General features: G+C 45.9%; 1 protein-coding gene across 3 annotated transcripts in view; it reads right to left on the reverse strand.

The window, feature by feature from the left end:
- Positions 1-359: 359 nt before the first annotated feature.
- Positions 360-16,494, reverse strand: part of nf2a (NF2, moesin-ezrin-radixin like (MERLIN) tumor suppressor a) — a 34,298-nt gene continuing 18,163 nt past the window's right edge. The window contains exons 11-17 of one of the 3 annotated variants that reach the window (XM_062542675.1): positions 16,226-16,348; positions 14,276-14,493; positions 12,193-12,358; positions 11,257-11,384; positions 9,980-10,139; positions 1,422-1,498; positions 360-1,381 (exon numbers count right to left, since the gene is read on the reverse strand). In XM_062542675.1, the coding sequence (XP_062398659.1) occupies positions 1,448-1,498; positions 9,980-10,139; positions 11,257-11,384; positions 12,193-12,358; positions 14,276-14,493; positions 16,226-16,348 (846 nt within the window). In that variant the 3' untranslated portion in view covers positions 360-1,381; positions 1,422-1,447. Of the gene's footprint in view, positions 1,499-9,979; positions 10,140-11,256; positions 11,385-12,192; positions 12,359-14,275; positions 14,494-16,225; positions 16,349-16,494 lie in introns of all 3 variants that reach the window. The other 2 variants (XM_062542676.1, XM_062542673.1) reach the window with 2 other exon arrangements.

Here is a 16,494-nt window from a genome sequence, read left to right on the forward strand (position 1 = left end):
AGTGAGGTCATCCGAAGCAATTAGGGGGGGAAAAAACAATACCTCTGTATACCTCCTATCAAATCACTATACGGCCAACTTTCCATTGAGAACCACCTCATTAGATTCAGCCCACTCAAATGAGTATGTGTACTATAGGCCCATTGTATATCTTTTTGAATGCATAATGACAGAAGTTCACAGCTAAGAGGATAAAAAAAATCTAATATAAGGAAACCTCACTGTTACCATCACCACTATCAGTTATGTCAATGAGCTACAACTCTTTCAGACTAAATGTATGAGATGTATTAAAATACTTTCTGAAAAGGCTTTTCAAATGAAGAGCTATTTAGTAGTTCAGATGAAGACACGGTTGATTGATCTAAAGTCCATTTATTCATCTAAAAAAAACAGCAATGTTCTTTTATTTATACACAAATCTTCTAGACACCACTTCAACTGTCACAAAGTCATTAAGCAATGAACACTAACTAAAGAACTAAAACCAAAAAATCCTCAACCTCATAAAAAAAAACATGATTAAGATTTCATCTCAGCTATCCCAAGATACACACAAAAAAAGAAAATCAACAGCATTAGACATAGAGTCACTTTCCCTGTAATGTAAGCCCTACAATTAAGGCATGGAAATCACCCACCAGAGCTGCACATTTTCTGGTGGACTGAAGGAATGGGGGGGGGGGGGTTGGGTTAGGTGCAAGGAGGCGTGTTCCATGCCCTTTCCCGCACAGCGAAGCTATACCTGGTGTGTGACTGAAACGTTCCGTTCGCGTAGCGTCTGCTGCAACTATTTACCTTCCATTCTAATCAATGAAAGTAGCTACAACACACCTGACAGCGGCACGTACGTTCCAAAAAAAAAAAAAAGACTTCTTCTAAAATTGCTTTTGAGCGTCGCGAACGCAGCGCTTCAGTTACGCACCCGGTGTAGCTTCCCTGTCGGCATGGTCACCGTGCAGCCGAGTGCCTCACAGCTGGTCGTTCAGACGGCTTCACCGCCTCCGTCTCCGCCTCTGGCTGGGCTGAGCGGCCGGGCGGCTGGAACGTAGTGCATTTGCCTGGACTAATGGAATGGAACGGCTTTGCCAGGGCCTAGTAGTGATTTCCCTTGTACAGGCACTGAGGTGTGCTGGACGCATGTAAACGCTACCGCAGCAGACATTCATGAGGACTGTGGCTCATGCAGCAGCAGCAGCAGCAGCAGCAGTTAGTCAGTGTCTCATCAAGGTGGTTTAGATTAGTCTTGCCTGTTAGTGTGGTCCTAAAAGTGTGCTTAAATGGACAACTGTGCCCGTTTCCTAGGGAACACAATGCCACAAGCACACACACTCACAATAGCTTTTCTCACTCACATGTTCACACACACACACACACACACACACACACACACACACACACACACACACACTCTACACACTACACACTTCCATCAGGGTCCACTCAGCTACAGCTCCTCGAAGCAGGCCACTCTGGATTTGGTGCTTTGTAATGTGAGCTGTGGAAGAGAAGAAACAGAGGAGAAAGACAAAATGATAAATGGATGAAACACACTCGAGTCTAAAATGAAAAAAAAAAAAAAAAACCTAGATGAAACCAATTTTCAGAGTGTGCAGGTACCCAGTTGTTTATTCCCTCCCAACGTATCTCATTCATTACCATCAAAACCATGAAGAGCTTTCCTGAAACATCATCTGAAACTCCATTCTATTTCAGAATACTGAGATAATATTTTGCTTCTGTGCCCACAGCATCTGAGTACATACTGTTTATGTTGACATCTCCATGTGTATCCAGAAATGCATCAAGTTTCATGCTCCTTGTTTAACATTTCCATCAGATTCATAGTTTTTTTTGTCTTTCTTTCTTTCCGTCTTGGTGAAGCTGCATCAAAGCTGATTCTACCAGTAATCACGACTGTATATCAGGAGCCAGACACGAGCATGCGTCACTCAATGACAGATCTGAGCTCTGTGTGTCTCAAGACTGAGGCCTGATCCGGTGACAATTCTTTTCATCATCTGAATCCTTTGGCATTGCACCAGACACACCTAATTTCCCCACACGCAACACCCAGGAAACTACGGGCCGTGTGTGGTGACACCTTGCGGCTTAGGCGTACTGCGGTGACGATGACTGAATGGAACATTATTGCCCAAGGCATTGTGCCAAATGTGCTGTGCGAATGGCCATGGAGACAAATACCAGAGACAACCACTGCCTGCCCATTTGTTGCGCACTAAAGAGTGGTCAAAGCAGCATTACCATTTATTGTCAACGGCCAACGATAAGAAAAGTCTCTCCTCATGTTAATGAATGTGATTGCTAGAACATCATGGGTTCTGATTGGCTGTTCGCTTTTTATCGTTCTTAAAATCGCTCTGAAAGTGATCAATAGCCAATCGTTCTTCTTGTCGTTATCGTTATAGTTTATGTGTGAACGTTGTCATTCATATTAACGGGAGCGATATTTGTTTATAGTTATCATTATCGTTATCGTTCTAGGTGTGAACGGGCCTTAAGACGGAAAAATTGGAGTATGTGTAAGATTTTCGCCTGGTCTTAGCAAGAGGAAGGCTTAAGCCTAGATGGTGCAACTGGCGTATCTATCAGGTTGGACTTGGACTTGGACTCAGAACGCTGAGTTAAGACTGGCATAGCTTAAGACCAGGCATAAGCCCTGTTTGGTGTACAACCGCCCCTCTGAAGCGGTGGTGGGCAACCCAACAGAACAGTGTCAGTTTTCAGAGGAGGAGAACCGGTGTCCTTGCGGCCGGGTGCTACAGATGTGAGAGTCTGACCAGATGGTCTGGTTAAGGTGACAGGGGGGTGGGGCTTGATGACACTGATGAGGTCATCACCGAGGGGGATAGCCATCTGCTGGATTTAAAGCCCAATCAGCACCATCTCTCTTTAGTCAGGGGGCCAATTCTGAAAAGGGCTTCCGTTAAGACTTTTGCGGACATGTTTTGGTACAAGCAGTCAACCTATTTTTTTAGTTAGAAGACACCCATAGGTAAGATATTATGGTGGTTGTCAAGCAAAAAATTTTTTTTTTTGACTTGTGCAAGCAATTTCAGGCCAATTTTTTGGTTTCCTGCTCAACATGACATGCCAACGATAAATGTTGAATATCTCCACAACCACAAGGACCATATAAATAAAAATGGTATGGAATGAAAGCTAACACTCGTGGGATGTCTGCTGAGGTGTCAGAATTAACATTTATTGTACAGTATAAGAGACAACAGACCTAGAACATGAAAAAAACAATCTCCGCCTAAAGAGAACCAGTTTTCAAAGTGAATATCAGATTGGAAACATAACATAGCATTCCAAAACCTCTATCAATCAGTACCCCTATCTATGGGAATGAGTCAAGCCAAGTTTAAAGCTTGTAGGGAGAGACAGTGCACTGCTGCACATGTTGTAATACTTTAATGTTATGGCGAAAATGTAGAACTGATGGTGGTCTATGGTGCTATTTGACTTCATTAAAGTACCAGGTTGTGACAAATTGTGTTTAATGGACATATCACTATATTTATCAATTCTACCCAAACATAACTGCTCTCTCAGTTCTTTAGGATTAGAGGTTAGTAACTAGTTAGTAGTAATAACTTTGTAATAGTCGTATGGCAAAGGTATTTTTCCCCATCCAAGCAGTGGTGCTCGGGTATAGGCAGCCAACAGAAGAAGGGACATGAAGGATGGCATGCTTTCCCCCCAGCTTTTTACCACAGAGGTCAGGTGCTTGGAGCTGGTGAGAACAGGTCAGGTGCTTGGAGCTGACGATATGTGGATGTGAGGAAAGTGCAAGTCAGTGCAGTACCAGGCAGTGTTGATGTCCCTGACCAGGACTCAGACTGAGCACATGGACATGGTCCCTGGGCTTCTGTTGGCTGCCTACCTGAGCACCACTGCTCGGCTGCACGGTAAAACCCGGGAAGTTAACTTAAGTGTAAATAAGTCATTCAGCTGAGTTATTTCTATGTGTGTAGTTTGTGTTGGGATAACTTTAAGGAGTCAAGTAAACTACTGTATACTCATTTTATTCACCTAATTTCAACTTGAGTCAAATACAGTCATGGCTGAAAGTCCCATGTTAAAGTTGACTAAAAAGAGGAATATAAAATCTTCTTTTGGAACTTGATCTTAATGCCTTAAGTAATAAAAGTAGAAATATCCAACCTTTAAGGACACCAACTTTCTATGTGAATGAATAATGTATCATAAACAAATAAATGTATTGGCACCCCTATGTAACCCTATGGGAATTTAACACAAAGGGTTAACATAGGGGCAGGCAGATTTTTAAAGGCCACTTATTTCATGGATCCAGGATACTATGCATCCTGATGAAGTTCCCTTGACCTTTGGAACTAAAATAGCCCCACATCATCACACACCCTTCACCATAACTAGAGATTGGCATGGTGTTTTGTTCAGTTGGCCTATCAGCTGGTTTAATTTGCATTGAGCTCAATGAGCATCAAACAGGCTAATAGGCTAACTGAACAAAACTGAAAAAAACACCATGCCAATCTCTAGGTATGGTGAAGGGTGTGTGATGATGTGGGGCAATTTTAGTTCTAAAGACCAATGGAACTTTATCAGGATGCATAGTATCCTGGATCCATGAAATAAGTGGCCAAAACTCTCGCGAAAACACACCTTCAGCTGGTTTACCCAGCTTATGATGGTAATTCAGCTGGTTTTGATTGTCGTACCACCTTAAGCTGGTCATTTTAGTTGGTGTTGCTGGTCTACATTGCTGGTTTTTACTGGCCATGCCAGCTTATGTTGGTTATTCTAGAAAACCAGCTTGACCATCTTTGTCAAGCTTGACAGGCTGGTCACCAGCATGACCATCTTAAACCAGTTGTATCCCAAACGACAGGCTGGTCACACCAGCACGACCAGCTTCCTCAGATGGTCACGCCAGCATGTCTAGCTGGTGGCCTAACCAGCTACACCAGCAAAGACCAGCAATAATAACTGTGTTTTGGGCAAAGACCAGCTAAAACCAGCTAAAACCAGCTACCAGCCTAAGCTGGTTTCTTGCTGTTTTTTTCAGCATGGCTGTAACATTTAAATATTATAACTTGTGCAGCATTGCATGTCTCTCCCTACAAGCTTTTAACTTCGTCTTCACAACCACCCTGATATCTTACCTATTTGTGTCTTCTAACAAAAAACAAAAATAGGGTGACACTGACAGCTTGAACCAAAACATGTCTGCAAAAGTCTTAACGGAAGCCCTTTTCAGAATTGGCCCCCTGACACACCAGTGGCCCTTGTGGTGTGATACTCTTGTGGTATTTATTGATCATTATTTTTTAATGATCATGCTTGCACACAAGTTGGATTATATTGCACATTTGCCCAAGATTACAGTAGGTAACATGGAAGAAAAAGGAAGCACTTTGGGGGATAAATCCGCTTTTTCCATTTTTAAGAATATAGTGTTAAAATGGACAAAATAAAATTTTCTAAGCTGACAACCTGTCTAGAACTCATGTTGAGGGGTTAAATATCAATACTGGATAGGTTGTATGCTTGTACCAAAAAGTGTCCGACAAAGTTTTAATATCAGTTTTGGCCCCCTGACTACTTTGGGCACCTGCACTCTCTCTTGCACTTTGATTAACACCTGCATCTGCAGATGTTACTATGAAAGAAAATCTGCTATGTTCCTCAAATCAAACCATCTGCAGTCATCTGCAGTGTCCTTATCAAACCATGGCACCGTCAGTGTCAAAGAACGGTTAATTCCCAGGGATACTTAGAAAGCCCTGGAGAGTTGAGTTGGTACATGAGGTGTTCCTGAAATAACTTAAACACTTAGACACATAAAAAATGCATCTAACTGTAAGGCAATTTTCAAATGTTGTTTTTCAAATCGCTCAATGATCAAGTGTTGGCCAGACATTAGACACAATATTCCTTACATTACTTTCCCTCTTGATATTGTAAATCATAATGTAATTAAGATATTGACAGACTCTCAAGGGTAGAGCTTGAATATGCTGTCATGATCAGCCACTCCTTGACTGCATTTTTTTAAAAGCTTTGCAGCTTTAGCAGAGCTTAATTCAGGACCCGCAAATACAAACAGCCCAAATAAGCTGGTGGCTGGTGAATTTGTTTTTCTTCTCACTAAAGTTTTCAACTCGCTCCATAACAAATGCATAATGCATTGGGTGCAGTTAGAGAGAGAGAGAGAGAGAGAGAGAGAGAGAGAGAGAGAGAGAGAGAGAGAGAAGGAGGGAGGGAGAGAGAGAGAAGGAGGGAGGGAGAGGAGGAAGGGAGAGAGAGAGAGAGAGAGAGATAAGGAGGGAGGGAGAGAGAGAGAGAGAAGGAGGGAGGGAGAGGAGGGAGGGAGAGAGAGAGAGAGAAGGAGGGGGAGAGAGGGAGAGAGAGAAAGAAAGGCAGAAAGAGAGGGCCACTGAGGAAGAGAAATGGAGGGAAACAGATGGAAGGAGGTGAGAGAGGTAGACGGAGCATAAACAGGCTGTACCAATGTGTTAAATATTTTGTGTTGGGCTGCTTCAATTACTCGGTATGAAACAATGTGCCATCTAAAAATTATGCCTGTTCGATGGTCACACTTCAGCACTTCATACTTGACCTCCTGCAGAGCACTACAAAATTGCCAGGCGAGAGAGAAAGATGACGACAAAAATCTTCGGAGCAAAGCGTACGTACGAGATGAGCTGAGATTTGCACCTAACACAAACAAGAAAGTAAACAAGCTATCCAAGTTCCACTTTATTCCTGCACACGATCCTGTTTGCTGAAGGAGGCTATGGAATCATTAAAGCCCCTCAGCCAGTGCAGGTAGGTCCGCCCTGAGAGCACTGAGCTCTCTAGTGTTGGCTTTGCTGGCATCCAGTGCTTTCCCCCCTCCAGTAACTAGATGCGGTCATGGGCCGTTGAGCAGACATCATGAAGGATCTGTAAACAGAGCTATGCCCACAGACTAGGGGGGCCATGCCAAAATGAGCCTCCGCAAGCCTCTTGTGGATTTAAGGCAGACGCCTCCTGATTTGGGAAGCGGTTCGGCTCAGAGCTCAGAAGTCAGAGAGGGATGGAGAGAGGGATGGAGAGAGGGATGGAGGGAAAGAAGGAGGCTGTTATTTTCAGCGGGGACCGACGCTCTGCAGCCTTAGGTCTCGCTCCAGCATGGTCAGCAGGAGAGAGAGAGAGAGGCAGGTTGAAAAGGCAGAACGAGAGGAAGGAGGGAAGGGGAGGAGAGAGAGAAAGGGAGTTGTTGTGGGGACGAGCGAAAGAAAAAAAGCAAGGGACAGAGAGAGGATAGGAGAAGGAGAAGGAGAAGCAGAGCGACTGGGCCCCATTAATCTTGCTCTAGCATCGGCTCCAACCTGAAAAGCCAACAGCCCATGTCACCTGCCCCCGGGCCCCTCACCCACTCTATAAACCACCTCCACCTGTCTCTCTATGGCCCAGAAAACATACAACACTCTTTCGTTTATACGTCTCTGTGTGTGTGTGTGTCGGTGTGTGTGTGTGTGTGTGTGTGCGCGCGCTTGTTTGTGTGTCACTCGTCTTTCACTCAACTGGAAAAGGCCCCTTCCTTCTGACAGCGCAGCCAAGAGCGCTCTCCCGAGAACTGCGATTAATTCTCACCAGTCCCGAGTCCAATTAAACGATCACGCTGATCCGGGCTCCGTACGGCTTCGCGAGAGGCCCACATCAATCCGAATGAGTAATCACAGTACAGAAATCAATTAGTGCGACTTAAACAAGTGGAATTTCACAGCCAGCAGTGGAGGCCCAGAGAGACTCCTGTGGATCAACTGAGGGGTGGGAAGCACCTCTAAGGTGTTTTTTTTTGGGGGGGGTCTTGGTAAATGTGTGACCACTAGATAAGGCTTGTCCTCTTTACGGGAGAGAGAGAAAGCGAGAGGAGAGAGAGGGAATGTGTGTATTTCTCTCTGTGTAAGTGTGTGTGTGTGTGTGTGTGAGTGTGTGTATAATGTGTTTCCTTATCCCTACTGTATTTGTGTGCTCCCTCATGCATACGATCAAATTAAGTATCTGGGCTACATATGATCCCATTTTCTGTGACCAATGCTTCTGGAGTTTTATCGTGACGACAGGGGTGTTTTCCACCCTGACTGTAAGGTTGCATTCTTTGTTAGCTTTTGGAATTTCAACAGAGCAAAAAAAAAAAAAAAAGTGTTTGAGAGTGTTGTGTTTGTGCGAAGAACTTTCTTATCCGTGTGGGATGTAATTACGGAACTCCTAAAAAGCTCCTTGCGTCCAGCTGAGAGAGATCATTTTCTCTAACTGGAGGCCTATTAGCGTGGGTGTGAGTGAAAACAGCACCTTGAAAATAATAAGAGTGAGAAATATGCACACATTACACATGCTTGGAAAGCACATGAAAGGAATGGGGGGACGGGGGGACGGGGGGGGACGGCTCGCGTGCATTGGGGAGGCAACTAAAGAAGCACACAGAGCACTAATGTTTTATGAAGGGCGAGACGCAGGGGCGGCCAGCGCAGAAATCACAGCGTGCTCTCCGTCTCCACCTCCCCTTGCTGCTCCACCTCTCACTCACCCCTCCTCTCTTCTCCTCGTCCTGCGTCCTGTCTTTCACTACCTCCTCCTCACCTTCTCCTGCGTCTACTCCATCCCTCCCTCCCTCCTTCCTCCTCCTTCTCCTCCTCCTCCTCTTCCATCTCTTCCACCTGCCTCCCCCCTCTCCCCTCCCCCATCCCCACCTCCGGCAAGGCTCGGAGGAGAGCTGGGAGAGCTCGTTTGGATTCAGTGAGTCTGCCTCATTGAGATGCAGCATCTCTCCGAGCCGTGCAATCATGGCCTTTGGAAAGAGGGCCAGGAGGTCTACCTTCAAGGCTTACAAGCAAGCGAGACCCCATCTTTACATCGCTTCTGATCATCTGCCTGTGCCTTGGTAGGGACTTCAAAAAGCATCTTGTTGGGTGATGGCCACTGTTTTCCAATGAGTTTTTGTGCAGGCTTGTGTTCAGTGGTACTTTTTTTACAGTGCCGCTGACAGGAACTGCATCTTGGCATTTACAATCATAGTCTATGGCAGGGCTTTTGAGCTGGGCCAGACGTCTTCAGTGGCTGGTAGGATAAGCAGCAGTTTCCTTTTGAGTTTTGTCCACATAGGACACGGGCACATCAAAAAGTGCATTAAACATTTTGACGTGCCCGTGTCAGATGTGACCCTGTGGCGGCATCTCTAAACTGCCACTCTTGAGTGCTATGAGCAGGCTACACTCTGGCACGTCGAAACTGTTCTTAAATCAGTGATGATATCGTTTGTTAATTCAGAGCATCGCCATCTCAGGACATTCAGTGCACACACTGGGCAATCCGTCTGACGGGACGACGGGACAGAGTGGCAGAGCGTGACGTTAGTCAAACTCCAAACAATGGCAGATTCCAGATCTGTTTAAATCCTTTTAGCAATTTGTAAACAAAATTGGTTGCATAGCATAATCATGCTCACTGTTGTTAAGCTCTTGACTGAAACATAAAGTCTAATTTCAACCTGCTGTTTGTGTCAATTTCGATCTACAAGAAACCATATGCTCATTTGTAAGAAAACAGAGAGTTCATCTTTTTCGAAGTGCAGAGTGTTACAAGCATTGAATTTGAATTGAGTGCCAGATTGAATTTACAAACACATCCAAAACAATGAAAGAGCTGCAACCGAATACTGCTAGGCTATGCAGAGTGCTGCATTTCCACAGTCTGTAGGCTACTACTTGAGATGCAGGAAATGTTTCTCTGCGTTTCTGGCAGGACCACGAGCTGGGTCACTCGGAGGTTGCCTCTGGGCCAGATGTGGTCCGTGGGCCGCCAACTGAATAGCCCTGGTCAATGGTTACGTCTACAATCTGCTCTATGGTTACTCTGGGTAACTATACTACAACTCAATGTGATTCTCTCTGTGTGTGTGTGTGTGTGTGTGTGTGGGCACCTTCTTGAAGTTGCTCTGCTTGCTGTTGCCCTTGTCGGCGTTCTCGTTGTGCAGGATGTCCAGGGGCGTCTCGCGCTCCCGCAGCTTCAGTGACTCGATCTCCGTCTTCAGCTCGTTCAGCTGCACCTGCAGGTGCTTGCTCTTCTCCATGTACTCCACCCTGCGACACAGGGACGCACGCACACACACACACACAAGCACACGCACACACACAAAACCACAAACACATGAACAATCACAAAGACATACACAAACACGTGGCGGAACACCTATAATCACACGGATACATGCACTCTTTAAACGAATGTGGTGAAAATAACACAACTTGTGTTGGTGTTTTTAAAACGCCTCTCTATGTCCAGATAGGGGCAACACATTCCTTCTGCTATTCATTGAAGAATGTACACAGTGTGTGTTGAAAATAACACAACTTGTATCTTTATGTGTCTAACACATTAGTTTTAATTGTGTGCATGCACCCATGCAGCACCCATAATCGCCCAGACACACACACACACACAGTTTATTGCACAGGTCCTAACTTTCTGCTTCCCTGTGCTTCGTGTTAGTTTGCGTATGCTGCACTGGCTGGGTGGCTGAGTTTGAAAAATGGGTCAGAGAAAAAAAAATGTAATCGGTACGCTTATGAAGCTGCATCAATCTTGGTATGCATGCACAATCGAGCTTTTAGCAGCATACATCACGCTCAGAATAAAATAAAAAAAATCAATGAACTTCTTGTAGCTGCAAAATATATATTGGCTGCACAGCACTGCCCAAAATGACAAAACAGACTTTCTGTATACACACTCAAGCAAAGTATTGTTCTTGAGTTTGGGCGATGTATTTTTCCAGTAGGAATAGGGATTGGTCTGATTTGACTGGGTGAAAATACAAAAAACGAAATCTGAAGTCAGGTCATGAACTGATGGATTTATGAACACACTTCTTGGATGTGTGAAAGTCGACACTTCGGGAGTCCAGACGCACAGCACAGACCGATCAATATACAGGGGGCCTAAATGATCATCACAGCATCACTTAAAAAAACACTCACTCACCCAATCTTTTTTTCATTACAGTGTGTGAGTGTGAGTGTGTGTGAGTGTGTGTGTGTGTGTGTGTGTGTGTGTGTGTGTGTGTGTGTGTGTGTGTGTGTGTGTGTGTGTGTGTGTGTGTGAAAACACTTGCAAATAATCAATCTCTCTCACTCTCTCTCTCTCTCTCTCTCTCTCTCTCTCTCACACACACACACACACACACCCATCAGGACTCACTTCTCCTTCTCGATCTCCATTGACAGGCGTTTCATGTCGGTGTCTTTGAAGTCGAAGCTGAGGTTCTCTGTGCTGAAGTTGAAGCTGGGGATGTCGGGGGGCATGGCGTTGGCAGACAGCGGCAGCGGCTGGACCAGAGACAAGACACCACAGAGAGGACCAGATAAGCCCTGGCACACATTAACCCCCCCGTTTTTGAACCACAGCCACCGTGACACCCCAACCCCAACGCCTCCACCATATGGCCCTTAAATGAGTTCAAGCGGAGAGGCACGTCAATCACGCAAGACGCAGGGGCTGCTTATATCCAGGAAAAGCTGTCATGGCGAGGAGATGATTGGGGTTGGAAATACTGGAGTGGCGTGCCTAAAAATCTCTGCAATGCCTTTTGATGTGACGGTGGTCTACGCGCGGACTAGAATGGCGACGCCTGCCGTGGCTTGGGGAATGTGGGGGGGGGGGACGACATCATACCAAATTAGCCCGCTCCCTGAAATTGCTTCTTAATTGTTGTTTAAACCAATTTTGGACTTCCTTCCTTCCCCCAGGTGCTGCTGTGCAAACTAAGTGCATTTTGCCTGTCTTTGTCACTCCTGACTGACTTTCCTCGGTCTAATGCCATTTCCGTCTCTGCCCATCTGAATCGGTCCCCCTGTCTGTCCATCAACCTCTCTTCTATTGCCCTCTATGTGCTTTTCACCTTATCACTGTCTCTCACCCCCTTTTGGTTGGCAGCGTTTGCCTGTTCAGTTGCTTGGTTGCCAATTCCATTTTGTAATATAAATGATGCACGACATTATTTATATAATACATACAAATACATAATGTGATATTCTGGGGCCATTCATTCTAACAGCGATTGACATTAATATTAACTGACAAAAGAAAATGAATAAAAAGACATTTTCACAGCATTTAGATTCAAATGAGTTCTACCTGATGCTGCTCTGTCCCTGGTGGGGTCTGATGGGGCGTGCTGACTGGCTGTGTGTTTACCGTGTAGGGGGACCGGCTGGTGATCTCCAGCAACTTGTTCTTGGCCCGTCGCTCGGACTCTCGAGCCTTGTGGAGGTCCTGCTTTAACTGGTCCGCCTCTTTAGCCCTGTGGACGCAGGCACAGGCAGGCAGGCAGGCAGGCAGGCAGGCAGACACACACACACACACACACACACACACACACACACACACACACACACACACACACACAGACAAAAACACAGACACAGACACAGACACAGACACAGACACAGACACAGACACAGACACAGACACAGACACAGACACAGACACAGTGTCAGCAGGTCTATTGCCCGTTTTATTGGTGCTTACTGCTGCTGAGACACCTGGAGACAACAAAACCAAATCGCAGGTATAACTGCTGAGACAACAGGCTAAGCAGTTTGTCAGTGACTGTCAAAATCAAACAAAGCACTACTACTGTAGATCCAGTGACTTGGATAATGACTATGTTGCCCAATAAAGTTCTTAAGCTCTCATTAATGCTGCCACTGGGTGCGCATGGCTGGGAGTTCAAGGCGTCTCCTTGAACATCAGTCGAAGTCATTTGTGTGCAACTGCTGTTCTCAGAGCCTTTATCCTCTTCCTTTTCACGTAAATAAATAAATAAACACACTCTAATGCAATTAAGCTGTGTATTAAACAGTGGTGGTGAGCAAATTAGCATTCGAAAAAAAGAGAGCAAAACCTGCAGCAACACCCTGCAACAGCCGATATTACACAATTACCTGTGGTTCACACTATGGTAATTTCTTAATTTAAATTTATGACTGTAAATTTGAGGCGTGGGGCTTTTAGAACTAAGGCAATTAATTCCTCTCAATGAGACTTTATTCAGAAACACTTTAGGACAAACTTGGCATGGTCCACCCAGATGGTGTGGGAGTTTATCTATCTCTGCATATGGAGAGAATCCAGACAGAGATACATCTACAGTACGTTTCCCACTCCAACTGAGGGAGACCACGGCCATATGGAAACACAGAATGCGTGTGTATCTGCGCATGCATATGTTTGTCTATATATACCATATGACTTTCTTTTGACAAAATACCAGACATACAAAAATCTAATGGACATATGTTTTAAACAGGCATATGTCTATGCCTTTAAACAGCAATAAATCACATTTTCAACAATGCAGTTTAGTAAGCATATTCACCACCAGCAGTTTGTTTCTGATCAACTTGATCAAGTCGCCGGACGTAGGCTATCCTATGAAGTCACTTACTGTAGGCTGTAAACTACTGTGCAAACACTGTAGCCTACATAATGCTACATACGCAGAACTGACATGTAGCCTACATAACGCTACACACGCAGTACTGACATGTAGCCTACATAACGCTACACACGCAGTACTGACATGTAGCCTACATAACGCTACACACGCAGAACTGACATGTAGCCTACATAACGCTACACACGCAGTACTGACATGTAGCCTACATAACGTTACACACGCAGTACTGACATGTAGCCTACACAACGCTACACACGCAGAACTGACATGTAGCCAATACAATGCTACACACGCAGAACTGACATGTAGCCTACATAATGCTACACACACAGAACTGACATGTAGCTACACTGGGTATGCTACACACGCAGAACTGACAATGCTACACATGCAGAGGTAGAGAATCACATGAGTAATCAGGTGAATTCCCAGTGAATCAGTGAAACGTTTTTGTGGTCGGGCATACAGTATGTGAGCTTAAAAACGTTCAAGATTTTGCTTGCCTGAGTTCCTCTCTGTGCACAGCCTCTCACTCCTGCTCTCAGTGGCTCCTCCTCACAACACAATAATGTAGCAGCCTGACAGCTGTGAAGAACCATTATGCAGGTTCATAGGGTAGGTGCTGCAGACCCTTACCGAAAGCTTTAGATGGGCAGTTGTGACAAGAGTGTGTGTGAGACGTACTGTATGTGTGTGTGTGTGTGTGTGTGTGTGTGTGTGTGTGTGTGTGTGTGTGTGTGTGTGTGCGTGTGCGTGTACCTCCTCTCTGACTCCTCGGCCATCTTGAGGGCCATCATCTCGGCCTCGAGCATCTTCTGCTCCATGAGCCTCCTCTCCTCCTCGGTGCGGATGGCCGTCACCTTGACGCGCTGGATCTCCTGCTCGGCCTCGGCCGCCTTCTGGGCCAGCAGCTTGGCCTCCTCCTCGGCAATCTGGGCCTTCTCCGCCAGCAGGTCTGCCGTCTCCTCCGAGCGCAGCTGGACAAGCGGAAGACAACACTCAGACACTCAGACTGGGGGGGTACACCAGATGCGTAACTGAAGCGTTCCGTTCGCGACGCGTAAAACCCATTTTAGAAGATGGGTCTATTTTTTTCGAATGTACGCGCCACTGTTGCGTCTGGTGTAGCTACTTCCATTGACTACAGTGATAATTAACTGCTGCGACCGGCTGCAACATACGCGTCGCGAACGGAACGCTTCAGTTACGCGTCCGGTGTAGCTCCCCTGTCAGACTGGGGGTACATACAGTAGGTTGACTAATGAGGGTTGTGAAATAACACATAAAAAAAAAATATTCATATATATGAAAGGAGAACGATAAAAAGGGGACCTTTTGGCGCTAAAGGTGATCCAATGAAAAATGTGGGTGCATCTAAATGTTGTGCTGGTGCACCTAAAAAAAACAGTTAGGCGCACCAGTGCTTCCATCTCTTCGGTCTCATCCCCGTAATTCGAACTATGGCTCTATATCCCTATGGCCACCAGTGCTTAAGTATGCAGCGAGTCAGCGACTCAACATAAATCGATTCATGAGTATAGGCACCTGATCCTAGGGTTCTTGATCCAGTGACCGTGCCACTGTCACTGCGGTTAAGTATGCACTCTGACTGCCATACCAAAGGGCCTGGTTCTTTGGCGTTGTGGTTAAGCCGCACGTTTAGTACCCCGGAGACCTGGGTTAGAGGTCGGGCAGGGTCACTGCTCTCTCCCTTCAACATTCAGATGACCTCCTAATCTGCATGTGAGAAAGATGCTAACCTTGCTCTGTATCTAGCTGGGCTGTAAGTGAGCGGTTTCATAGGGACCAAACCCAGACATGGCTTTGCTCATCATTGATCAAGAGTCAGCCAAGCTAGGGCGCACCCCCACGCTTCATGCCACAGTTTTGTCTGTGACCAAAGGCTTGACACTAGCAGTGACACTGGGTATTTGAGGAGAATGGCTCAGTAGTTTAATTCAATTTAACTGTTGATTGAATTCAGTTTAACTGATCTGATTGTGTATGTGTAGCGGTGCATTTTCAAATCAGAGCAATCCATTATCCATTATTGTGCTAATGGCTGGCTTTTAATGAGTACTGAAAGGGTCACTTGTGGATCCTCAGGATGCAGACTTAGAAGACACTGACGCGAGGTTCACTATCTGCATAATTGAAGCGATAATTATAAGCTTATCTCAAACACAGGGTTTGTAGCAAAGAGTGTTTCTGCTATCACTATGTGCTAGTATGAACAACAACCCAAGCGCTCAGTGGTTTACTGACCGCTGGTGAAGAGGAAGCGGAATTCGGCAAGTGGCTAAAAATATCTCACTTTTATCTGCCTAGTGGAGATGGAGATGGCCAGAAGCAGGTTGGGAAAGGAAGGGAAAAAAAAAAAAAAACGGATAGGATTGAATATCACATCTATACCCGACCGTGCTTCAGAGGCATTTGGAGTGAGCTCAGACAGAAACATCCATTTCAAACGGGGTCTAGTGCACTGAACTCAGCAAATGAAAGGCCGACCACTGCCAATAGGAGGAACTACACAAGGCATCCATATTTGATAGAGAAACCGAGCACAAATACTCACTCCCTTCGGGAGAGACAGAGAAAAAGAGAGAGAGGGAGTGTGTGTGTATGTGTCTATATACCTGCGTGCGTGCGTGTGTGTGTGTGTGTGCATGAGTGAGGGGCCTGAAGAGCAGGTCAAAGGTCAGGGCTCACCAGGGCGTCGTTGGCCATGTGGGCGTCGTCCTGCAGCTGAAGCAGACGTCTCTCCAGCTCGTCACGCGCTCGCTCCGCCTCCTCACGCAGCTGCTTCTCTCGCTCCAGACGCTGACGATCCACCTGCGCACACACACACACACACACACACACCACACACACACACCACACACACACACACACACACACACACACACACACACACACACACACACACACACACACACACACACACACACACACACACACAGGACATGAGGGGGGTGGGG

The sequence above is a fragment of the Sardina pilchardus genome, chromosome 8, assembly GCF_963854185.1.
Source record: "Sardina pilchardus chromosome 8, fSarPil1.1, whole genome shotgun sequence".
Classification (NCBI taxonomy): domain Eukaryota; kingdom Metazoa; phylum Chordata; class Actinopteri; order Clupeiformes; family Clupeidae; genus Sardina; species Sardina pilchardus.